General features: G+C 46.2%; 1 protein-coding gene across 1 annotated transcript in view; it reads left to right on the forward strand.

The window, feature by feature from the left end:
• Nucleotides 1–20,973, forward strand: part of LOC140391775 (transmembrane protein 182-like) — a 154,045-nt gene extending 133,072 nt beyond the window's left edge. Inside the window, exon 6 of the mRNA XM_072476638.1 lies at nucleotides 15,679–20,973. Coding sequence (XP_072332739.1) covers nucleotides 15,679–15,950 — 272 coding nt within the window. The 3' untranslated portion in view covers nucleotides 15,951–20,973. The remainder of the gene's footprint in view (nucleotides 1–15,678) is intronic.
• The last annotated feature ends 1,327 nt before the right edge of the window (nucleotides 20,974–22,300 follow it).

The following is a 22,300-nucleotide window of genomic DNA, read 5'->3' on the forward strand; positions in this document are numbered from 1 at the left end:
GTACTCCTGGATCTCTCTGACTTTCAATACTCTTGAGGGTTCTGCCATTCACTGTCTATTCCCTACCTACATTAGACCTTCCAAAATGCATTACCTCACATTTGTCCGGATTAAACTCCATCTGCCATCTCTCTGCCCAAGTCTCCAAACAAATTAAATCCTGCTGTATCCTCTGACAGTCCTCATCGCTATCCGCAATTCCACCAACCTTTGTGTCGTATGCAAACTTACTAATCAGACCAGTTACATTTTCCTCCAAATCATTTATATATACTACAAACAGCAAAGGTCCCAGCACTGATCCCTGCGGAACACCACTGGTCACAGCCCTCCAATTAGAAAAGCATCCTTCCATTGCTACTCTCTGCCTTCTATGACCTAGCCAGTTCTGTATCCACCTTGCCAGCTCACCCCTGATCCCGTGTGACTTCACCTTTTGTACTAGTCTACCATGAGGGACCTTGTCAAAGGCCTTACTCATGTCCATATAGACAACATCCACTGCCCTACCTGCATCAATCATCTTTGTGACCTCCTCGAAAAACTCTATCAAGTTAGTGAGACACGACCTCCCCTTCACAAAACCATGCTGCCTCTCGCTAATATGTCCATTTGCTTCCAAATGGGAGTAGATCCTGTCTCGAAGAATTCTCTCCAGTAATTTCCCTACCACTGAAGTAAGGCTCACCGGCCTGTAGTTCCCTGGATTATCCTTGCTACCCTTCTTAAACAGAGGAACAACATTGGCTATTCTCCTGTCCTCCGGGACATCACCTGAAGACAGTGAGGATCCAAAGATTTCTGTCAAGGCCTCAGCAATTTCCTCTCCAGCCTCCTTCAGTATTCTGGGGTGGATCCCATCAGGCCCTGGGGACTTATCTACCTTAAGATTTTTTAAGAAACCCAACACGTCGTCTTTTTGGATCTCAATGTGACCCAGGCTATCGACACACCCTTCTCCAAACTTAACATCTACCAATTCCTTCTCTTTGGTGAATACTGATGCAAAGTATTCATTTAGTGCTATTTCCTCTGGCTCCACACATAGATTCCCTTGCCTATCCTTCAGTGGGCCAACCCTTTCCCTGGCTAACCTCTTGTTTTTTATGTACGTGTAAAAAGCCTTGGGATTTTCCTTAACCCTATTTGCCAATGACTTTTCATGACCCCTTCTAGCCCTCCTGACTCCTTGCTTAAGTTCCTTCCTACTTTCCTTATATTCCACACAGGCTTTGTCTGTTCCCAGCCTTTTAGCCCTGACAAATGCTTCCTTTTTCTTTTTGACGAGGCCTACAATATCTCTCGTTATCCAAGGTTCCCGAAAATTGCCGTATTTATCCTTCTTCCTCACAGGAACATGCCGGTCCTGAATTCCTTTCAACTGACACTTGAAAGCCTCCCACGTGTCAGATGTTGATTTGCCCTCAAACATCCGCCCCCAATCTATGTTCTTCAGTTCCCGCCTAATATTGTTATAATTAGCCTTCCCCCAATTTAGCACATTCATCCTAGGACCACTCTTATCCTTGTCCACCAGCACTTTAAAACTTACTGAATTGTGGTCACTGTTCCCGAAATGCTCCCCTACTGAAACTTCTACCACCTGGCCGGGCTCATTCCCCAATACCAGGTCCAGTACCGCCCCTTCCAAAGTTGGACTGTCTACATATTGTTTTAAGAAGCCCTCCTGGATGCTCCTTACAAACTCCGCCCCATCTAAGCCCCTGGCACTAAGTGAGTCCCAGTCAATATTGGGAAGTTGAAGTCTCCCATCACCACAACCCTGTTGTTTTTACTCTTTTCCAAAATCTGTCTACCTATCTGCTCCTCTATCTCCCGCTGGCTGTTGGGAGGCCTGTAGTAAACCCCCAACATTGTGACTGCACCCTTCTTATTCCTGATCTCTACCCATATAGCCTCACTGCCCTCTGAGGTCTCCTCCCGCAGTACAGCTATGATATTCTCCCTAACCAGTAGCGCAACTCCGCCACCCCTTTTACATCCCCCTCTAAATCCTGGAACATTTAGCTGCCAATCCTGCCCTTCCCTCAACCAGGTCTCTGTAATGGCAACAACATCATAGTTCCAAGTACTAATCCAAGCTTTAAGTTCATTTGCCTTACCTGTAATACTTCTTGCATTAAAACATATGCACTTCAGGCCACCAGATCCGCTGTGTTCAGCAACTTCTCCCTGTATGCTCTGCCTCAGAGCCACACTGTCCCTATTCCCTAGTTCTCCCTCAAAGCTCTCACCTTCTGACCTATTGCTCCCGTGCCCACCTCCCTGCCATACTAGTTTAAACCCTCCCGTGTGACACTAGCAAACCTCGTGGCCAGGATATATATGCCTCTTCAGTTTAGATGCAATCCATCCTTCTTATATAGATCACACCTGCCCCGGAAGAGCTCCCAGTGGTCCAGATAATGGAAACCCTCCCTCCTACACCAGCTGTTTAGCCATGTGTTTAGCTGCTCTATCTTCCTATTTCTAGCCTCATTGGCACGTGGCACAGGGAGTAATCCCGAGATTACAACCCTAGAGGTCCTGTCTTTTAACTTTCTGCCTAGCTCCCTGAACTCCTGCTGCAGGACCTCATGCCCCTTCCTGCCTATGTCTTTAGTACCAATATGTACAACGACCTCTGCCTGTTTGCCCTCCCCCTTCAGAATGCACTCTACCCGTTCGGAGACATCCTGGACCCTGGCACCAGGGAGGCAACATACCATCCTGGAGTCTCTTTCACGTCCACAGAAGCGCCTATCTGTGCCCCTGACTATAGAGTCCCCTATTACTATTGCTCTTCTGCACTTTGACCCTCCCTTCTGAACATCAGAGCCAGCCGTGGTGCCACTGCTCTGGCTGCTGCTGTTTTCCCCTGATAGGCTATCCCCCCCGACAGTATCCAAAGGGATATACCTGTTTGAGAGGGGGACAACCACAGGGGATTCCTGCACTGACTGCCTGCTCTTTCTGGTGGTCACGCATTTCTCTGCCTTGGGTGTGACCACATTTATATAACTGCGATCTATGATGCTTTCCGCCACCTGCATGCTCCTAAGTGCATCCAATTGCTGCTCCAACCGAACCATGCGGTCTGTGAGGAGCTCCAGTTGGGTGCACTTTCTGCAGATGAAGCCACCCGGGACGCTGGAAGCCTCCCGGACCTGCCACATCTCACAGTCCGAGCACTGCACCCCTCTAACTGACATTGCGTCAATTAATTAGTAAATTAAAATTAAAAGTTAAAATTTAAAAAATAAAAAAGTTACTGTTGACTATCTGTTTCCTCGCACTAGATTTCTACTATAAATGTGAAAGCTAAATATAGTACTCTCCGATCTCTGGCTTAGGTACTCCTCTAAATTATAATTAAGTAATTATGTTTAATTAGTTACCAATGCTTATTTATTTTAATTTAGTGTTGATTCCCAACCAGCCACTCAGGTCACAGCTTTTCTGTGATGTCACTTCAGTTCCCCCCCCCCCCCCCACACACACAATTTGAAAAGGTAATAAAAGTAAAAATGAGTAAAAATCACTTACTTACCTTCTGAGGGTCTTAAATGTTCTCAGGTTCTCTCCCTGACAGAGACTGCTCCTCTTCCTCCGAACGGCTCCCGAAACTAGGCCGCGATCTTTTTAAATCTCCGCTCCGACTCGCAGCTCCGGCGCTTTTTAAATCTCTGCTCCAACTCGCAGCTCCTGCTCTTTTTAAATCTGCGCTCCGACTCGCAGCTCCCGCTCTTTTTAAATCTCCGCTCCGACTCGCAGCTCCCGCGCTTTTTAAATCTCCGCTCCGACTCGCAGCTCCCGCTCTTTTTAAAACTCCCCTCCGACTCGCAGCTCCCGCTCTTTTTAAATCTCCGCTCCGACTCGCAGCTCACGCTCTGTTTAAATCTCCGCTCCAACTCGCAGCTCCCGCGCTTTTTAAATCTCCGCTCTGACTCGCAGCTCCCGCGCTTTTTAAATCTGTACTTGGAAGTTGAGACATAATAATGTCATTGGCCATCTAATATGACAACTTGAAAGTTGGAAATTCAACATTCTGAAACAATTAGATACTGTAAATACATTTGGAAATGGGGTCACTGAAAATGACCAATGGGAGAGTTGCTAAAATACCCCACTAGCTTCGAGAAGAGAGATCTTGGGACTATTTTTTAGTCTGTAAGGCATAAACTTAACTTCTGGCAAACAAATATTCTTGGCTTTCTGTTGGATTGAACTTCCGTAATCTTTGTTTACTGAGCAGAAAGTGTCACTTGCACAGTCTCTAAAACCACAATTCTAACCACCTTTTTAACATGCATCCATTCAAATTTCCTGCATTGTCAGATATAGATAACCTCAAATGTTGGAATAGGTGGTGATCTAGAATAGTGGAGAGCATTTTAATAATGGAATGGGTCACTTAACAGCTCTCCAATGCTTGAACTGTCACTGCTTTTGGCAATTAATGAGGTACCCACCTAAAACAGACATGAGCCTCCAAACATACATTCAAATTGGAGTCCCATTATGTCAATGTGACCCTGATGGCCTTTGAGCTACAGTCTGAGCAGTACACTCATTGCTGACACCATAATTTGAGCAGAACAGCCATTGCTGCCACTCTATTAGTGTAAGTGGCTCTGGAGACTTAAGAGACCAAAAAGAGTGTTATTTTATTTATTTACAAAATGCTCCACAACACTCACCCACTTTGTAGACTTAGTCAACCTAATAGAAACGGATCACACAGGCAGAAGCATATAGTCAAAAATAATTTTAAAAATAAATAAATTATGGGATGTGGGCATCACTGGTTAGGCCAGCATTTATTGCCTCTCCCTATTTGCCCTTCAGAAGGTGGTGGTGATGTAACCATCTGGGATGGCCACTTACAAAGGGTGCCGGGAAATATGGCCACCTGCAAAGGACCATGGGAAATATGGTCAACCCACGACTCAGACGCTCAGAGCTTATGTATATTCGCAACTCCGATAACTAGACGCTATCGAAACCCCCAGCTACTTTGCATTCTAATGGCCCATTCCCCCACAACAAAAGACCTGTACTCAGGTAACAGATACAGAAACAGACTCATCGGTGCCACTCCCTTTGTTCAGCGAGCCCAAAAAGCCAAGGTCAATGACTGCTCAGGACACGCCCCGCCAGCAAGGCACCCGCCTCTTTATTGGCCAAAATCGAAGGCAGTAATCAAAGCCTGTCGAATTATTGGGTCCAAAGCTAAGGATCGCCCAAAAGAGCGCGAAACCCCAGAAGGATAAAGAGAGACACTGCCATGTGTTCGGTCTCTCTTGGCCCCGGCGCTCGGTCTCTCTTGGCCCCGACCTACGCCTAAAACCAAGTGCAGCATCACGACCAGAAGACAAGTTCAAGACCAACAATCGCTACCAGACGGTTGAGCCCAGCAGAAGCGAAGTCACTTCTCCAGACTCAGCCATGCAAGATCCGAACAAAGGCCTTGTTCCTCTGCATAAATCCGGGTGCCTGAAGTTAAGTACAGGTTGTTGTAGTGTTCGGCGTAATTTAGCTTGTAGTGTTTTATATTGCATGTCGAAGTAATTCTTGTGCGTAAATAAACTATCATTGAACTAGAACTAACTAGAACTAACTAATTGGTTGTTTGGTCTTTGATTGATATCTGGTAAAACCTTGTGGTGGTATCATTTGATACCTGGCGACTCTGAAAAGCAATAACATCATTAATAATTGTCATATCAGTATCCAGTTAAAAGGAGCAACATTATTGGCGTATCCGGTCCGAATTGGCAGCATTATTGGTGACTCAGGTGGGACTCAACCTAGAAGTGATTTTGTCCCTCTGAGATAAACCACAAAACTTTGCATTACAATCCCAATTGAGAAGAGTGAAAGAAACCACAAGTGTAAGGCCCGTATCGATCAAATCTCCAAGATTCAGGGGCGTCATTCTCCGACCCCCCAGCGGGTCGGAGAATGGCCGTTGGCTGCCGTGAATCCCGCCCCCGCCGGTTGCCGAAGTCTTCGGTACCGGATATTCGGCGTGGGCGGGAATCGGGCCGCGCCAGTTAGCGGGCCCCCCCGCTCGATTCTCCGGCCCGGATGGCCGAAGTCCCGCCGATAAATTGCCTGTCCCGCCGGCGTAAATTAGAGTACCTATTTACCGGCGGGACAAGGTGGCGTGGGCGGGCTCCTGTGTCCTGTGGGGGGCGCGGGGCGATTTGGCCCTGGGGGGTGCCCCCACGGTGGCCTGGCCTGCGATCGAGGCCCACCGATCCGCGGGCGGGCCTGTGCCGTGGGGGCACTCTTTCCCTTCCGCCTCCACAACGGTCTCCACCATGGCTGAGGTGGAAGAGGCTCTCCCCACTGCGCATGCGCGGGAAACTGTCAGTGGCCGCTGACGCTCCCGCGCATGCGCCGCCCCAACATGTCATTTCCGCGTCAGCTGGCGGGGCAACAAAGGCCGTTTCCGCCAGCTGGCGGGGCGGAAATCCCTCCGGCGCCGGCCTAGCCCCTCAATGTTGGGGCTCGGCCCCCAAAGATGCGGAGCATTCCGCACCTTTGAGGCGGCGTGATGCCCGTCTGATTGGCGCCGTTTTGGGCGCCAGTCGGCGGACATCGCGCCGTTTGGGGAGAATTTTGCCCCAGAAGTGTGCATTGACTTGCATGTGTACTAACAGGGATATAAGATAAACTCGTTAGATTTTGTTGCGTAAAACTATCGGGAGTATGGTGAACCGGAAAATAGCCTAGGCCATACCCGTTGTTCGAATCACCGCCTTATTCCCCCGTCCCAAATTAACGGGAGAAAAAGAGATAATAGAAGCACTGGCAGCAAAGGCAATGGAACGCCTAATGAACCCATAGGAACCCGAGGTTGCAGCAATCAGTAGACCAGAGCAGTGCCCCATATGGGAAGAAGAGTTGAGGAAGTATTTCAAGGGGAAAGGATGGCCCCTTTGGTCCGAGTTTTGTTCAAATGAAGAGGCAGGTCCAGGAAGCATAGGACAAACCTGGTGGGACAACCTAACCGAGGTACATAAAAAGAATGCAGTGAAATTTTGTTAGCCGATGGCAATCGTGTCCTGTTTGACACAGTTGCGAGGCACAGAGGGGGTCGTGAGGACGCTCCGCAGACAGCTAGTTGAGGAAGAGGAGAAGAATGAAGGAATCTTTAGTGAATGTGAGAAAATTAATGAGCAACTCCGGTAACAGTTGCCAGTTAAAGATAAAGAGATGGCTGATGTCAAACGGGCACACCAATCTTGTATAGTTCACATTAGCATTTTCAGACCCAGTACGATAAGGCCTACCAAGATACACAGCGCGCAATTTTGGTACGAGAAGAGCCGGAACAGCAGGTAGAACAGCTAAAGAAACAATGCGCAGATTTGAAGGCAGCTTTACGAGCGCTCCATTGTTCCACAACGGAACAAAGTGAGAGTACAGTAGATCACGCCAAATGTAGGCAACAAATAGCAAAGTTACAGTCACGGCTTTCAGTGCAAAACGGCTTCAGAGATACCTTTGGACCGAATTTAGATCAGGAGAATGGCCCCAGTTGGGAAGAACTAAATGAAACCGCCCATAGATCTGTGGAGGATACAGAAAATCAGAATAGAGCTGCCCAGGCCCCGAAAAGGAAAGCACCCGCACCACCGACTGCACAGGCAGCACACACCCCCATGAATCCAGTCACCGCACAGCGCACATCACAGGATCGCGAGGAGCCCGATTTCGTTTACACCAGATTTTGTTTACACCACCCCACTAACCATCACCCAATTGAGAGATGCCTGCGCCAAAATTGAACCATTTGAACCCACCCGCATAATTTCTTTGAGAGAGTACGACAGCAAACAGTAATGTACGGTCTGGACGAACTGGAGGAAATTAAGCTTCTAGTCATGAGCCTTGACCTGTCCGTTAGCTCAGCTTTACCAGAACCCTGGAATGTAGGAGGAGGAAACCTCCAGGAGATGAAGGCAGCTATTTTAGATGCGATTGGATACAACAGAGGAGATTCCGTAGAAGGATTGAACCGATGTAGACAAAAGAAGGGAGAGCATCCGACTGCATACGCAGGTCGCCTTTGGATCCATTTTAAAGCGGTATTTGGGGAATTGAACCGCACACACTTAGATTATGACAACACAACTAAATGCGCTCGTACTTTAGTCTCCCACGCCACAGAAGCAGGTCACAAAGCTTGTGTAAATTACGACCCCGCAGACGCCACACATAATGAAGTTTGGGTTTTAAAGAGACTCTCCAGAGCTTGGGAACAGTCCCTCCATAGAAAGGCAGATCAGGAGAAGGCAGAAGCGAATATGAACCCAGTCAGGACTACTCAGGACCCTGCATGGGTAAATGAGGGCAGAAATGAAGGTCAGTACCCCAGAGCACAGGCACCATGAGGTTGCTATAATTGTGGACAAAAGGGACATTGCACCCACGAATGCAACTCCCCCCCCGAACCAGCAACACAACCAGCAATCGAACGCCCCACCTCAGAACAATGTTAGGCCCATACATAGCATTAGTGCCCGATCAGATAATTATCAGATAATGCAGTGGTTAATAGCACAGATTTACGGTGTTCGGACTCCCCAACTTTGGTCTGCGACACACTGTGAATCAGGCAGACCAGTAGTCACAGGCACAGTCCGGGGACACCCAGTAGAGTTCCTTTGGGACACAGGAGGGTCTCGCACCACTTTAAACTCCTCCACAATGTTTCAGCATGACAAATGGCCCACCACAGACACCATCACTCTTAGTGGATTTACAGGACATGTAAAGCTGGGATACATTACGGCCCCTGTAGATATTCAAATCGGCAACATAACACCAAGCACTCTGTTGTTTTAGTGGACCTGCCCCAAACAGCAGAGCACATTTTAGGAATCGACTTCATGAGCTCACGCAACCTTTCCTTTGACCCTGTGAATAAGTGTGTATGGATAATGGCCAGAAGAGCAAGAGCCCCCGCCACGCTCACAGTAGGAGACTACGAACATAGAATCTGCTCAGTAGGCGACTATTGGTTTGATCCGCAAGCCATTAGTACAGATAAGACGATTAGAGAGGTCCTAAGAAAACATAAAGCATCCTTCGCCCAGCACAAACACAATTGTGGAAAAATTCGGGGAACAGTCACAATTACAGGTCTCGATTCCAAGCCCCAGAAGCAATACGGTTTCCCACAGCAAGCCGAGGATGAGATTGCAAAAGTTATCAACAGCTTACTATATCAAGGAGTAATTCGGCCTGTAGCCTCAACAAACAATGCCCCAATTTGGCCCGTAAAGAAACCCGACGGTTAATGGAAATTGACCACTGACTACCGAGAGCTCAGCAAGGTCACCCTATTAGTAGCCCCCACCGTTGCCACGAGTCCCAAAACCATGCTGAAGCAGGGAGTACATGCTAAGTACTTTACAGTGCTGGACATTAGCAATGGCTTTTGGTCCATTCCCTTAGATAAGGCCTGTCAATACAAGTTTGCGTTCACATTTCAAGGACAGCAGTATACGTGGACATGCCTCCCGCAAGATTTCCTCAACTCACCCTTCATCTTTCACCGACAATTGGCCGACAATTGGCCAACGGACTTTCCAAATTTTCCCGACCCGAATGCCTTATTCAGTATGTGGACGACTTACTCCTACAGACGGACACAAAGGAAGAGCATGTTAAGCTTCTTTCCGAATTGCTGGGTCTCTTACAATCAATTGGATGCAAAGTCAACCCGAAAAAAGCCCAGATCCCGAAAGAAAAGGTCCTTTACTTGGGTACCATTATCACATACGGGAAAAGAGAGATCGAACAGAGACGGATTGAATCAATAGTTAAATTGCCCCTGCCCCACAATGTCACTGCATTCCGATCATTCTTAGGATTAGTTGGGTATTGTAGGAACCATATAGATAGATTTGCCACAAAAGCAGCCGTACTTTCAGAGCTCCTTAAAAAGAACGCCCATGGGAATGGCTTCCTCAGCACATGGACGTCATCGATTAATTAAAACGCACCCTAGGCACAGCCCCCGCTTTGCAGGTACCAGACCCACACTCTCCTTATGCCATAGAAGTAGCGACTACCTACCGAACCCTCTCTGCAGTACTACTACAGGAAAGACATGACCGATTAGGACCCGTAGCCTATGCCTCGTGAGTTTTGGACCCCATGCAGCAAGGATTTTCAGCCTGCGAAAGGCACTTGCTCGCAGTCTTTTGGGCTGTGCAGTATTTTGCATATATCACAGGCCTCAACCCCGTAACGATTTTAACCGAGCACACCCCAACGCAGCTACTGTTAGATGGTACGTTAAAGGACAGTTCAGTTAGCCAGATCAAAGAAGCTTGCTGGACACTGTTATTACAAGGAAGGGACATCACAGTTAAACGGACAAAGACCCACACATTTTTAGCGGACAACCTGCAGTATGAAGGAACCCCACATGAGTGCCAGATCATTGCAGCCAAACACCACACAGGACCCTTTATTCCGAAATCACTACCCACACGAGCAAGCATCAGAACACAGAATCCCCGACCATGGATAACTCTTTAAAAATTTATGTAGATGGTTCCCCCACCATTGACAATGGAAAAAGAATAACAGGATGCGGTATTTATGTGGAAGACGTGCAAGGATGCGCATTAGAGGAAATATCTTAAAATTGCCAGGCCACTTAGGATCAGCAGCTGAATTAGCAGCAATAGCATATGTAGTGCAGTACCCAGATTCTTTCCCGACCCCCGCAGATATATATTTGGACAGTTTATATGTCTGCAATAGTTTGACAGAATTCCTGCCCCTGTGGGAATCTAGTGGATTCATATCCGCTGATAGTAAACCCCTACCCTCAGCCCCATTATTGAAGCATATTCTTGAGACAGCAAAAGACCGCACATATGGCATAATCAAAGTCAGACGCCATCATCGTTCCTCCTCACCCGGTAGCGTAAAGGCTTAGCCAAGTCAGGATCACGACACGGTCACTTTTGGCAACCCCCCCGAGAGTGAACCGACCGACGCACACAGTCCAGGTTTCACAGACCAATATCGAAGATTTAGCCCAGGCCCAAAAGGCAGACGACACTCTTAAGCAAGTTTTAGACGGTAACTTCCCAGCCCCCTACGACAAATTCAAGGACACACTGACGGTAGAGGACGGAATTGTATTAAAGACTGGAATTTATGTGGTCCCCATCCAGGACAGAAACCAGATTATTTGCCAGTTTCATGACGGACCCGGACATCAGGGGATAGACAATCCCATTGCCCACTTAAGACCTTTTGCTGGTGGCCCGATTTAAAAGCAGACGTCACGCATTATGTTGAGAATTGTTTAATCTGCGCACAGAATAATCCTGAAAGGTACTCCAGGAAAGGACAATTAAAACACAGCAGACCTGTTAATGGCCCATGGACGAATTTACAGCTTGATTATATTGGTCCCCTCCCCCCCTGCAGAAATGTTTTTAAATATGTGTTGGTCGTGATCGACACCTTCACAAAATGGGTGGAAGCACTTCCCTCCAGGACAAACACGGCTAAAGCAACAGCCAAGATGTTAACACAGCAGATATTTACACACTGGGGACTCCCCCGCAGCATTGAATCAGACCAAGGTTCCCATTTCACCGGCAGAGTCCTAACGATTTTTGGAATAAAACAAAAATTCCATATTGCCTATCACCCCCAATCCAGCGGCATTGTGGAACGTATGAATTGGACCCTGAAAGCGACTATTAGGAAAATGGTGCAACAGCATAACACCACATGGGACACAGTTCTCCCATTCGCCCTTATGTTTATTGAGAACACAGTATCAAGTACCACAGGATTCACCCCCCACACCCTCATGACCGGACGACCCATGAAAGGAACTGAATATTTATTCGGATTTGATTTGGCCAACCCCACAGTCACCGCCCTCACCCACGAAAAGCAATCCAACAACTCACGGAAAATATTAAAGCAGCCCAGCTCGCTGCAGCTGTCCAATTAGGCGCTAGGAAAAAGCAGAGTAAGGCCTGCTTTGATAAAACAGTCCACCCAGTAGAGTATACAGTCGGTCAGCAAGTGATGGTTTCCCCGTATAATCCCAGTTCGCTCCTCACCCCTAATTTTGCAGGACCCTACTCCATTTCAGATAAAGTGAGCCCCTCTGTGTATAAAATAACGTACCCCAATGGAAAAACAGGTTGGTTCCATATCAACCATCTTAAAGTTTATGGAACCCAATGTAGCCTCTCCCACCACGTCTCCCTAGCAATGGCAGACGATTCCGCCCCGGCCATCGACAACTTAGACCAGCCCCACCCCCCACCCCCAGCCAGGACAGTACGTCCACGCCCACATACCCCACCTTGTCTCCGCCCACAGGTACGCCTTTCCACCTTGAGCTTGATTCGGACGACAGCGACAGCCCCTGGAACCATGACCAGGACGTGTTTGGCCCGCTGTACCCCCTTTTGCTGCCACAGCCAGAGCCACTGCCACCATCCGACAATGGAAATTTGCCCTTTGCAGCTACCACCCCTCATGACAAACTCTTGTCGATTAATAAGGAATGACGATTCGGATCCCACGACGGCCCACGCGGCCTCAGCACAGAAACGACAGACACGAGTTTGGCAATCGGGAGATGGTGATGACTCAGAGTCTTATCGCTACATGGTTTTAATTAATGTTGGCTCCACACAAAATTTCTTGATACAGTTTATTCTTCCGATCTCACATGGTTTTAATTAAACCTTTAATGGTTTTAATTAAACCTTTTTCACTGACAAAATATAAAGATTATACTTCTTCTATGACTGTAATGGATTCAGTAGAGATGTGATGCTACTGTTTATTTCTTTAAAATTTTTGTATTGTGCATAAGTTCCTTTTTGATATTTGCCAGCAGCATGAGATTGGCTTTGGTAATGATAGTTAGAGGTTCCCTTGTGTAAATAAGTTAATGTGTAATGATTAAATGTTTTATAGTGGCCCCTTAGAGTATATGAATTTATGATGTGTTGATAAAATTAGGCAAATGCTCCAAAAACATAGGACGGAGTAGTGTAGAAGCTGTCCTTGACCAAGGGTAACCGGCACACCAAGGACAGATGAGGATCAGCAGTGTGATCCACAACACTTCGCGTTCAGGATCAAAAGGACAGGATGTAGCCATCTGGGATGGCCACTTACAAAGGATCCCGGAAAATATGGCCACCTGCAAAGGACCATGGGAAATATGGTCAACCCACGACTCAGACGTTCAGAGCTTATGTATATTGGCAACTGAAATAACTAGACGCTATCCCCCAGCTACTTTGCATTCTAATGGCCCATTTCCCCACAACAAAAGACCTGTACTCAGGTAACAGATACAGAAACAGACTCTTCGGCGCCACTCCCTTTGCTCAGGGAGCCCAAAAAGCCAAGGTCAATGACCGCTCAGGACACGCCCCGCCATCAAGGCACCCGCCCTTTATTGGCCAAAATCGAAGGCAGTAATCGAAGCCTGCCAAATTATTGGGTCCAAAGCTAAGGACCGACCAAAAGAACGCGAAACCCCAGAAGGATAAAGAGAGACACTGCCATGTGTTCGGTCCCTCTTGGCCCCGGCCCTCGGTCTCTCTTGGCCCCGACCTACGCCTAAAACCAAGTGCAGCATTACGACCAGAAGACAAGTTCAAGACCAACGATCGCTACCAGACGGATGAGCCCAGCAGAAACGAAGTCACTTCTCCAGACCCAGCCACGCAAGATCCGAACAAAGACCTTGTTCCTCTGCATAAATCCGGGTGCCTGAAGTTAAGTACAGGTTGTTGTAGTGTTAGGTGTAATTTAGCTTGTAGTGTTTTATATTGCATGTCGAAGTAATTCTTGTGTGTAAATAAACAATCATTGAACTTGAACTAACTAACTGGTTGTGTGGTCTTTGATCGATATCGGGTAAAACCTTGTGGTGGTATCATTTGATACCTGGCGACTCTGAAAAGCAATAACATCATTAATAACTGTCACATCAGTATCCAGTTAAAAGGAGCAACAATATTGGCGTCTCCGGTGCGAATTGGCAACAGTGAGTTGCCTTCTTGAACCGCTGCAGTCCCTGAGGTGTAGATACACACACAGTGCTGTTAGGGAGGGAGTTCCAGAATTTTGACCCAGTGACAGTGAAGGAACGGCGATATATTTCCAATCAGTGTGGTGAGTTACTTGGAAGGGAACCTCCAGGTGGTGGGGTTCCAGGTGCCTGCAGCTCGTGTCCTTCTAGATTGTAGTGGTTGTGGGTTTGCAAGGTCCTGCCAAAGAAATCTTGGCCAGTTACTGCAGTGCATCTTGTAGATGGTACACATGGCTGCCACTGCTTGTCAATGGTGAGGAGTTTGAATGTTTGTAGAAGGGGTATCAATCAAGTGACTGCTTTGTCCTGGATGGTGTCGAGCTTCTTGAGTGTTCTTGGAGCTGCACTCACCTGGGCAAGTGGAGAGAACTCCATTACACTCCTGACTTGTGCCTTGTAGATGGTGGACAGGCTTTGGGGGGGGGGGGGTCAGGAGGTGAGTACTCACCATAGGATCCCTAGCCTTTGACCTGTTCTGGTAGCCACAGTATTAATATGGCTAGTCCAGTTCAGTTTCTGATCAATGGTAACCCTCATGATGTTAATTGTTCAACAATGGTAATGCCATTGAATGTCAAGGGGCGATGGTTAGATCCTATCTTGCAGGAGATGGTCATTGCCTGGCACTTGTGTGGCACGAATGTAACTTGCCACTTGTCAGTCGAAACCTGGATATTGTCCAGATCGTGCTGCATTTGAACATGGACTGCTTCATTATCAGAGGAATCAGGAATGGTGCTGAACATTGTGCAGTCATCCGCAAACATCCCCACTTCCGACCATGTGATGGAAGGGAGGTCATTAATGAAGCAGCTGAAGATGATTGCGCCTAGGACACTACCCTGAGCAACTCCTGTAATAATGTCCTGGAGCTGAGACTGACCTCCAAACACCACAACCACCTTCTTTGGTGCCAGGTATGACTCCAACCAGTGGAGTTTTCCCCCTGATTCCCATTGACTCCAGTTTAGCTAGGGCTCCTTGATGCCATACGCGGTCAAGTGATGCCTTGATGTCAAGGGCAGTCACTCTCACCTCACCTCTGGCATTCGGCTCTTTTGTCCATGTTTGAACCAAGGCTATAATGAGGTCAGGAGCTGAGTGACACTGGCGGAACTCAAACTGAAGAGCAATAAAGTCATGTTTGTGACGTGCAGATATGCACTGAATCTGTTAAAAATATAAGGAAAAATAATGAAAGTTGAGCCTTTTGACATTATGACCATCACAGTAAAACTGGCTAGCTTTTACTTGGTGCTGCACAAATAAATCTTCACATGGTAGGTAACAGTTAAAAACCTCGATAAGTAAAACTGAAGAGCAATAAAGTCATGTTTGTGACGTGCAGATATGCACTGAATCTGTTAAAAATATAAGGAAAAATAATGAAAGTTGAGTCTTTTGACATTATGACCATCACAGTAAAACTGGCTAGCTTTTACTTGGTGCTGCACAAATAAATCTTCACATGGTAGGTAACAGTTAAAAACCTCGATAAGTAAAACATTCAAATATCAATGATTTCCTGTTGTACTGATTACAATTATTTTTATTTTTAGGTATTTTGTCCGCATTTTCCACGATAATGTACGTCTATTGGATTCAAGCTCTCGTTGCTGTGGTGGACCAGATTATCGAACCACATAAATTATGTCCACATCCAAAGCTCAACATTCAATTTGGTTGGTCTTTCATGGCGACTCCTGCAGGCATATTCTTTTCTTTAGTTGCAGGTTTACTCTTCTTTCAGGTTGGACGCACTGCTCAAAATAAGAAAAAGAACATCGGGTATTCTTTGCCATCGGATAAAGTTGGCGATGAGGAACTCTGACCATTTCAATTGCACTTCATATTCTCATGCTATGATTTCCCCTTCCCTCAATTTTCTCTCCTTTTCTCCAGGAGTTATGTTGGGTCATCTGCAGTCCTCCTCTTGTTCACTGCAATAGTTATTCTTCACATTTGAACCTAGATATAGATTGCTAAAGGTATATTTTCCTTTGCTCGCCTGACATCCACACAAATGTAATTTTGCACAGCGAATGCTGGACAGCAGCCGAGTGAAGGAACACTGACTCCTTGCTCCTGGATAGATCCAGACACACAAAGTTAAACCATAGTGTTTTTACAGTCACCAATTTATCTGACACTGGGGATCAGTATCTTAGTCAGCATTTCATTATTGAGCCACGGGGGTTAACGTCTTGTTGAGCTTTAATCTCTTAAAATATGAAAATAATGTTTAACATATAGAATATAGTCAAATTTTGCTTTATAAATTTAAATGAATTGAAGAATGAAAATCCGGGCTTTGCGCTCTCCATTTTCCAATATGTAGTCTCGGCAGACAATGCTCAGACGTAGGAATACAAAAATGGAAAATATACTCGATAGTTTATATCTGGCTAAAAAGCTTTAATAAATCTGTGATATCAGTTACTTTCCTATCCTGTGTAATTCACAATTGTGCAATGGAAGTTAAAATAAATTTGTTCACGGTTCTAATATAATTTTAGCGCACTGCTGATGTTCATAAACTGGTATTGGTTTGCTTTGGGAATGTAAAGTTAAGGATCACCAATTCTGTCATCTCAATGGAATCCCCATTTGAAGATATGCTAGTGGGAGAATCTGCTTTGTAATGTTGTAGCCCTATCTCCAATCCACGTTTTGTTTTAGCATGGCTCTCTGTTGAGAGGATGGAGCAGTGAATTTATCATGTGGTGTCATCTGAACCAGGAGCATGAGAAGTGGTTCTGAAGTTAGTAAGGAATGTGTTAACTCCATGATTCCTGTGTGCACTTTTCAACAAAGATGTGAATCCATTTGTTTCAGTTAGTGTTTTAAATGAAAGTTTATTTAAAATAGTGGTCTTAGAAATTTCTTAAAAACATGATAGTATGTTTTAGCTCATGCTGTGCATTATTATTTCGATCCAACAGTCTGTTAATACTTATGAGCTATGTGGTATCTCGTATGATTTTCCTCATACCAAAGTCTCGGTGATTAAGTTAACTAAGATATTGCTTGGGATTTGGTCCTGAATTCAGCCTCAATTAATAAAATAAAAATCTTGGGGATGAAATTGATCCACCCAGAATTCTAAAATAGGCTTATAGTGAATTGGCAGCTGATTTTGTTTCCCCGCCGAATGAATCAGGGGCGAGATTCTCCGACCCCCCCGCCGGGTCGGAGAATCGCCGGGGGCTGGCGTGAATCCCGCCCCCGCCGGTTGCCGAATTCTCCGACACCGGAGATTCGGTGGGGGCGGGAATCGCGCCGCGCCGGTTGGCGGGCCCCCCCCCCCACGATTCTCCGGCCCGGATGGGCCGAAGTCCCGCAGCTAAAATGCCTGTCCCGCCAGCGTAGATTAAACCACCTACCTTACCGGCGGGACAAGGCGGCGCGGGCGGGCTCCGGGGTCCTGGGGGGGGCGCGGGTGATCTGGCCCTGGGGGGTGCCCCCACGGTGGCCTAGCCCGCGATCGGGGCCCACCGATCCGCGGGCGGGCCTGTGCCATGGGGGCACTCTTTTCCTTCCGCCTTCGTCACGGTCTCCACCATGGCGGAGGCGGAAGAGACTCCCTCCACTGCACATGCGCGGGAATGCCGTCAGTGGCCGCTAACGCTCCCGCGCATGCGCCGCCCGGAGATGTCATTTCCGCGCCAGCTGGCGGGGCACCAAAGGACTTTTCCGCCAGCAGGCGGGGCGGAAATTCGTCCGGCGCGGGCCTAGCCCCTCAAGGTTGGGGCTCGGCCCCCAAAGATGCGGAGCATTCCGCACCTTTGGGGCGGTGCGATGCCCGACTGATTTGCGCCGTTTTGGGCGCCAGTCGGCGGACATCGCGCCGATACCGGAGAATTTTGCCCCAGGTTCACAGAATAATGGTTCAAACTTTTTTGGGAGATTTTAGTAACTTGAAGAAGCAGGCGAACGTGGAACATTAATTTATTTTAACTATACACAAAGTTCTGCGTGAAGCAACATCTCACTCCCAGTGCAATCCTTACTGGGAGGGCTGGTCTGTCTAGGCCCTGCTTTGGGCCAGCTTTTATATCGGTACATAACGGGCCTGAGGCGGGTGACCTCTGCCCCCTATCTGGGAAGCTAGTACTCCACGAATCCCATGGGAAGATGCTTGTGGTCCTCATGGGGGTTATGACAGAGACTCATTTTCTAGAGTCCATGTTGGTTGCTTTTATTTGGCTGAAATTAAAAATCTTGTCAAATTAGTGGAAAATAGAAATGGGTACCATGAAAAATCAGTTGCTGATTCAGTGCCAGCCTGTTTTGCACCACTGTTGGAGATCAATTTGACCTCTTATATCTCCATGAAGTAACTTTTACAGTCTCAAACTTGGTCCTTCCCAATATATGTCACAGTTTGAAAGAAATTGGCGATCTCACTCAGTGAACCTATAGGGTGGCTTTGTGGGAAATGGAAATTCCAAACTAATCTTGCAAAGGTTGCTCATCTGAGTTGCCCTCTAACGTATGTTGTAAAGATCAATAAGAAAGAGCTATATTCATATTTAACTGTGCTATATCTAGTCTGGAGATTTAAAGTTTTTATGCAATATCCAGAATAATAAAGCACAGCGGCAGTGACATTCTGCACCTTAGTACAAAAAAACCTAATTCCCCCAAATGAGGAATGGTCTGGTGTTGCATGAATTAGAATCAATTATGCTCTAACAACGAAGCTTCACTGACACAAAATATTTATGCTTTCTTTCACTATCAAAGATTCCACAAAGTGCAATTACTGAAATCTAATTCCGATTTCTGTTAGCCAGTTTAACACTTCAATTTATTTGCCCTGTTCTTATTGGTACCCATTTCCTTCCAGTAGTTTCTCCACTATACTGTTGCTGTCTAAATTATATTCATCTGATTAAACCGTCCAAGTCCTTGTCAATGCTGACAAACTTGAATTAATCCCCTGGACAGAGTATGTGAGAGACGTAGAAACATGAGGGTATGATTTTGATTGTACTTCCATTCAGTTTGTGGAAATTCGCACCCACAGTGCCAGAAATTAGACCATGGTATTTTACCATCCAGACTTCATTTAAAGCCAGCTGGCCAATTTCCCCATCAGGAACATTGGGCAGAAATTTACGTTCTGCCCAGGCAGACTCTGACATGGCGGGGTGGGTGGGGGGTTGAGTGTAAAATTGCATGGACCTGATTCCACCCGAGATCCCACCCGTCCTGACCCAGATTAAAGTTTGCAGTTCAGCAAGCAGGGTCTCGGCTTAAAAACTTCACTTACCCCTACTAAGGTCCTATGGCCACTTTATGGCCACTTAAAGGCTTTTTCCTACACAGCATCAATTTTTAGGCTGTCAGGCGTGGGTCACAGCAGGATAAGAAACAGAAAAAGAAACAATTATCTATTTTGGGCAGGATGTGGCTGGGGGGATTGAGGCCTCCCATCTGGGTCCTGTGAGACCTGGTCCATCTCCACTCCCCTGGCCTATCCTCCCCCTCCCCCAATGCCACAACCCCCCCCCCCCCCCATCTTCTGATTCCCAGCCACCTTCCCACCCCCAGGACTTACCTGAACAGTCCGAGATTTTGTTCCAGGCAGAGCGCTGCAGTGCCTCATTTGGCCACTACAGCGCTGTGCCTGGACAGGTTGGAGAGCTGGCAGCTGATCAGATTGGCCAACAGCTTGTCAAGGCAGGACTTGCTTCCAGGGGCAGATGGAAGTCCTACCCACAGCCAATCAGAACTCAATTGAGTGTAATATGGCAGTGGACTTCTGAGTCAGTGGGAGCGCGTTACGCATCGACTCTCAGGATGGTGAGCGCCAACTGCTCGCCATCTTGAAAACTCTGGCCAGTGAAGTGGCAAAAATGTTGATGTGTTAAGATCACTCACTGATATCAGGTAATGGATGCCATCTGACAGAGGTGCCATGACTGGGTACTTGTCACACTGTAAAATCCACTGCTTCATTCATGTAATTGGTTCTATATAGGAACAAACTGGGAAGCAAATCTGCCCGGAGATGTTGAAAACTACAGGTTTGTTTCTGTTAAAAATGTAACCTGTAAAACATTAAAGTATACCTGGCGGTTACCATAAACCAATCAGACCTCATAAAATGGACAACGGAGGACGAATGGAGATGGAAAGCATATATGACAGTTAAAATTTGTATCTGTACAAATGTACTATGTTTGTGAAGTACATTAAATTGCAAAATGTAATTTATTTTAATTAAATATTAAATTCAATATTTTGTTCTTCGCTTCCAAAATAAGCAGCTAATGTTTCAGACATTAATTTAGCATTTCCAAAAGTCAAGCGGACATTGTTTCTGTACACAGAGGTCACAAATTCTTACACGGCAAGTTGTGGGGTGGAAGGCCATAAATCTTTTCTGCTCAGGAATCAATAATGGCTGTAATTCCATTGTAAAACTTCTGCTAGTGCACTTAATGTTTTTCAGGGAAGGGAATCTACTCGGAACTCTTAATAAATATTGCTTTAAAAAAGTAGCAGTAGATATAAAAATGTATTAACATTTCTTGCACTGTCAATAAGCTAACACAAGTTATAATTTGTGGAGGAGAGGTCATTTTATAAAATGTATCCACCATGAATGAACATTTCCTGTATTTAATTGTGTCATCAATTTTTTTGCATCATTTTTCAAAACTCATTTTCAACATTCATTTTGCTGTTTCAAACAGTATAGAGCATTTATTTCATACGAGGCCATATAAATTGTGAATTTGTACCTTTTGCTTTTTTTTCCTCCACTATATGTTTGATATAAATCACAAATGTACACAAAAGTCTTTAAGGTTTAATTTCACAATAAAGTCGGTAAAAGTACCAAAGTGTATTGGTGTTATTTTTAAACTAATAATAATGCTGAGTTAGAATGTTTTTGCAGCGTTACCACATATATTGCGCCAGTGCGTATTTCACACTGGAACTTCACAGAAGAGCTGTGAAGAAGTATTATAAGGACTCAAAACATTAATTGTGTTTCTCGCCCCACAGATGCTGTCAGATCTGTTGAGTTTTTCGTGCATTTTCTGTTTTTGTTTCCAGTCAGACATGTTCATTAATGCCAAAATCATTTTTTCTATTTCTGCTCTCATAAAATAACTCTTTGGACTGGACATACCCGATCTGACCGTGCTCCTGATTTTGGCCTTTGTTCTAGGTCAGGAACCTACAAGTGGCCCAAATCAGAGGACCCACTGTGATGTGTATTTAGCAACCCTGCCTTGAGAGTTGGCATTGCTGAGGCAGGCTGGTGACCATGTAGCATTTCAAGAAAAAAGTCCTCTCACAAAGCCACAGCTATCAGGCTACCAATGTGGAAAGGTGGTCTGAAGCCACGATTCTGGCCATCACATCCCAACATATGTTTAATGTCCCCCAGCAATGACAAACTAAGAGGTAATCATCCACACAAACTACAAAAACCAATTGTTTCCAAAACAGTGCATTGACAATCTTTCATTCCACGGCCACTTCCATAATGGAACCAATTGCTGAAGGATATATCTATACTCCTATTTCCTGAAGTCTTCAAGATTCATCTTTAGAGCATCTTCATCAATATGTTTTTGATTATCATGGCTACCATATTAGTTAGTCATGATTGGTTCAGCTACTAACCACATTTAGAAGAGTTGGTGCAATACTAAATGTTGTGGTGTTGATGCAACAGAAGTAGAAGTGAGGCCATACTGATGGCCAGCTGACCTGCTGACGGGGGGTCACATCCAGTTCAATTCTGGGCTCAGGCAAAAGAGGATCCATCCACCGCTGTTGGCAAGGTCCGGGCAGTGATGTCAACTTTCCCCCCCATTTGGTCCATTAATGGGTGAAATTGGCAACTTGCCATTGCTGGGTGGGTGGCCTCTGTTGTGTTGACCCTGTCACCGGCAAGATTGCTCGGAGGCAGGGTCGTCAGTTAGCTGACCTGCTGACCTGCACACTATGGGCAGAATTTTATGTGGCGAGCCGTTCAAATGTTCATTTGATTTTGGCCGCAACATAAAATCCCGCTGGCGTAATATCCCGCTCTCTGTTCTGAGTTTGGTCCAGTGCTCTCTCTTAACCTGCCAGTGCAGGAGCGGAAAATTTCAGCCCTTCATGTCAGTATCGCTCAACATTTTATGATGCATTTCCCCGATGATAGTGCAAAGT

Source organism: Scyliorhinus torazame, chromosome 15, assembly GCF_047496885.1.
Source record: "Scyliorhinus torazame isolate Kashiwa2021f chromosome 15, sScyTor2.1, whole genome shotgun sequence".
Classification (NCBI taxonomy): domain Eukaryota; kingdom Metazoa; phylum Chordata; class Chondrichthyes; order Carcharhiniformes; family Scyliorhinidae; genus Scyliorhinus; species Scyliorhinus torazame.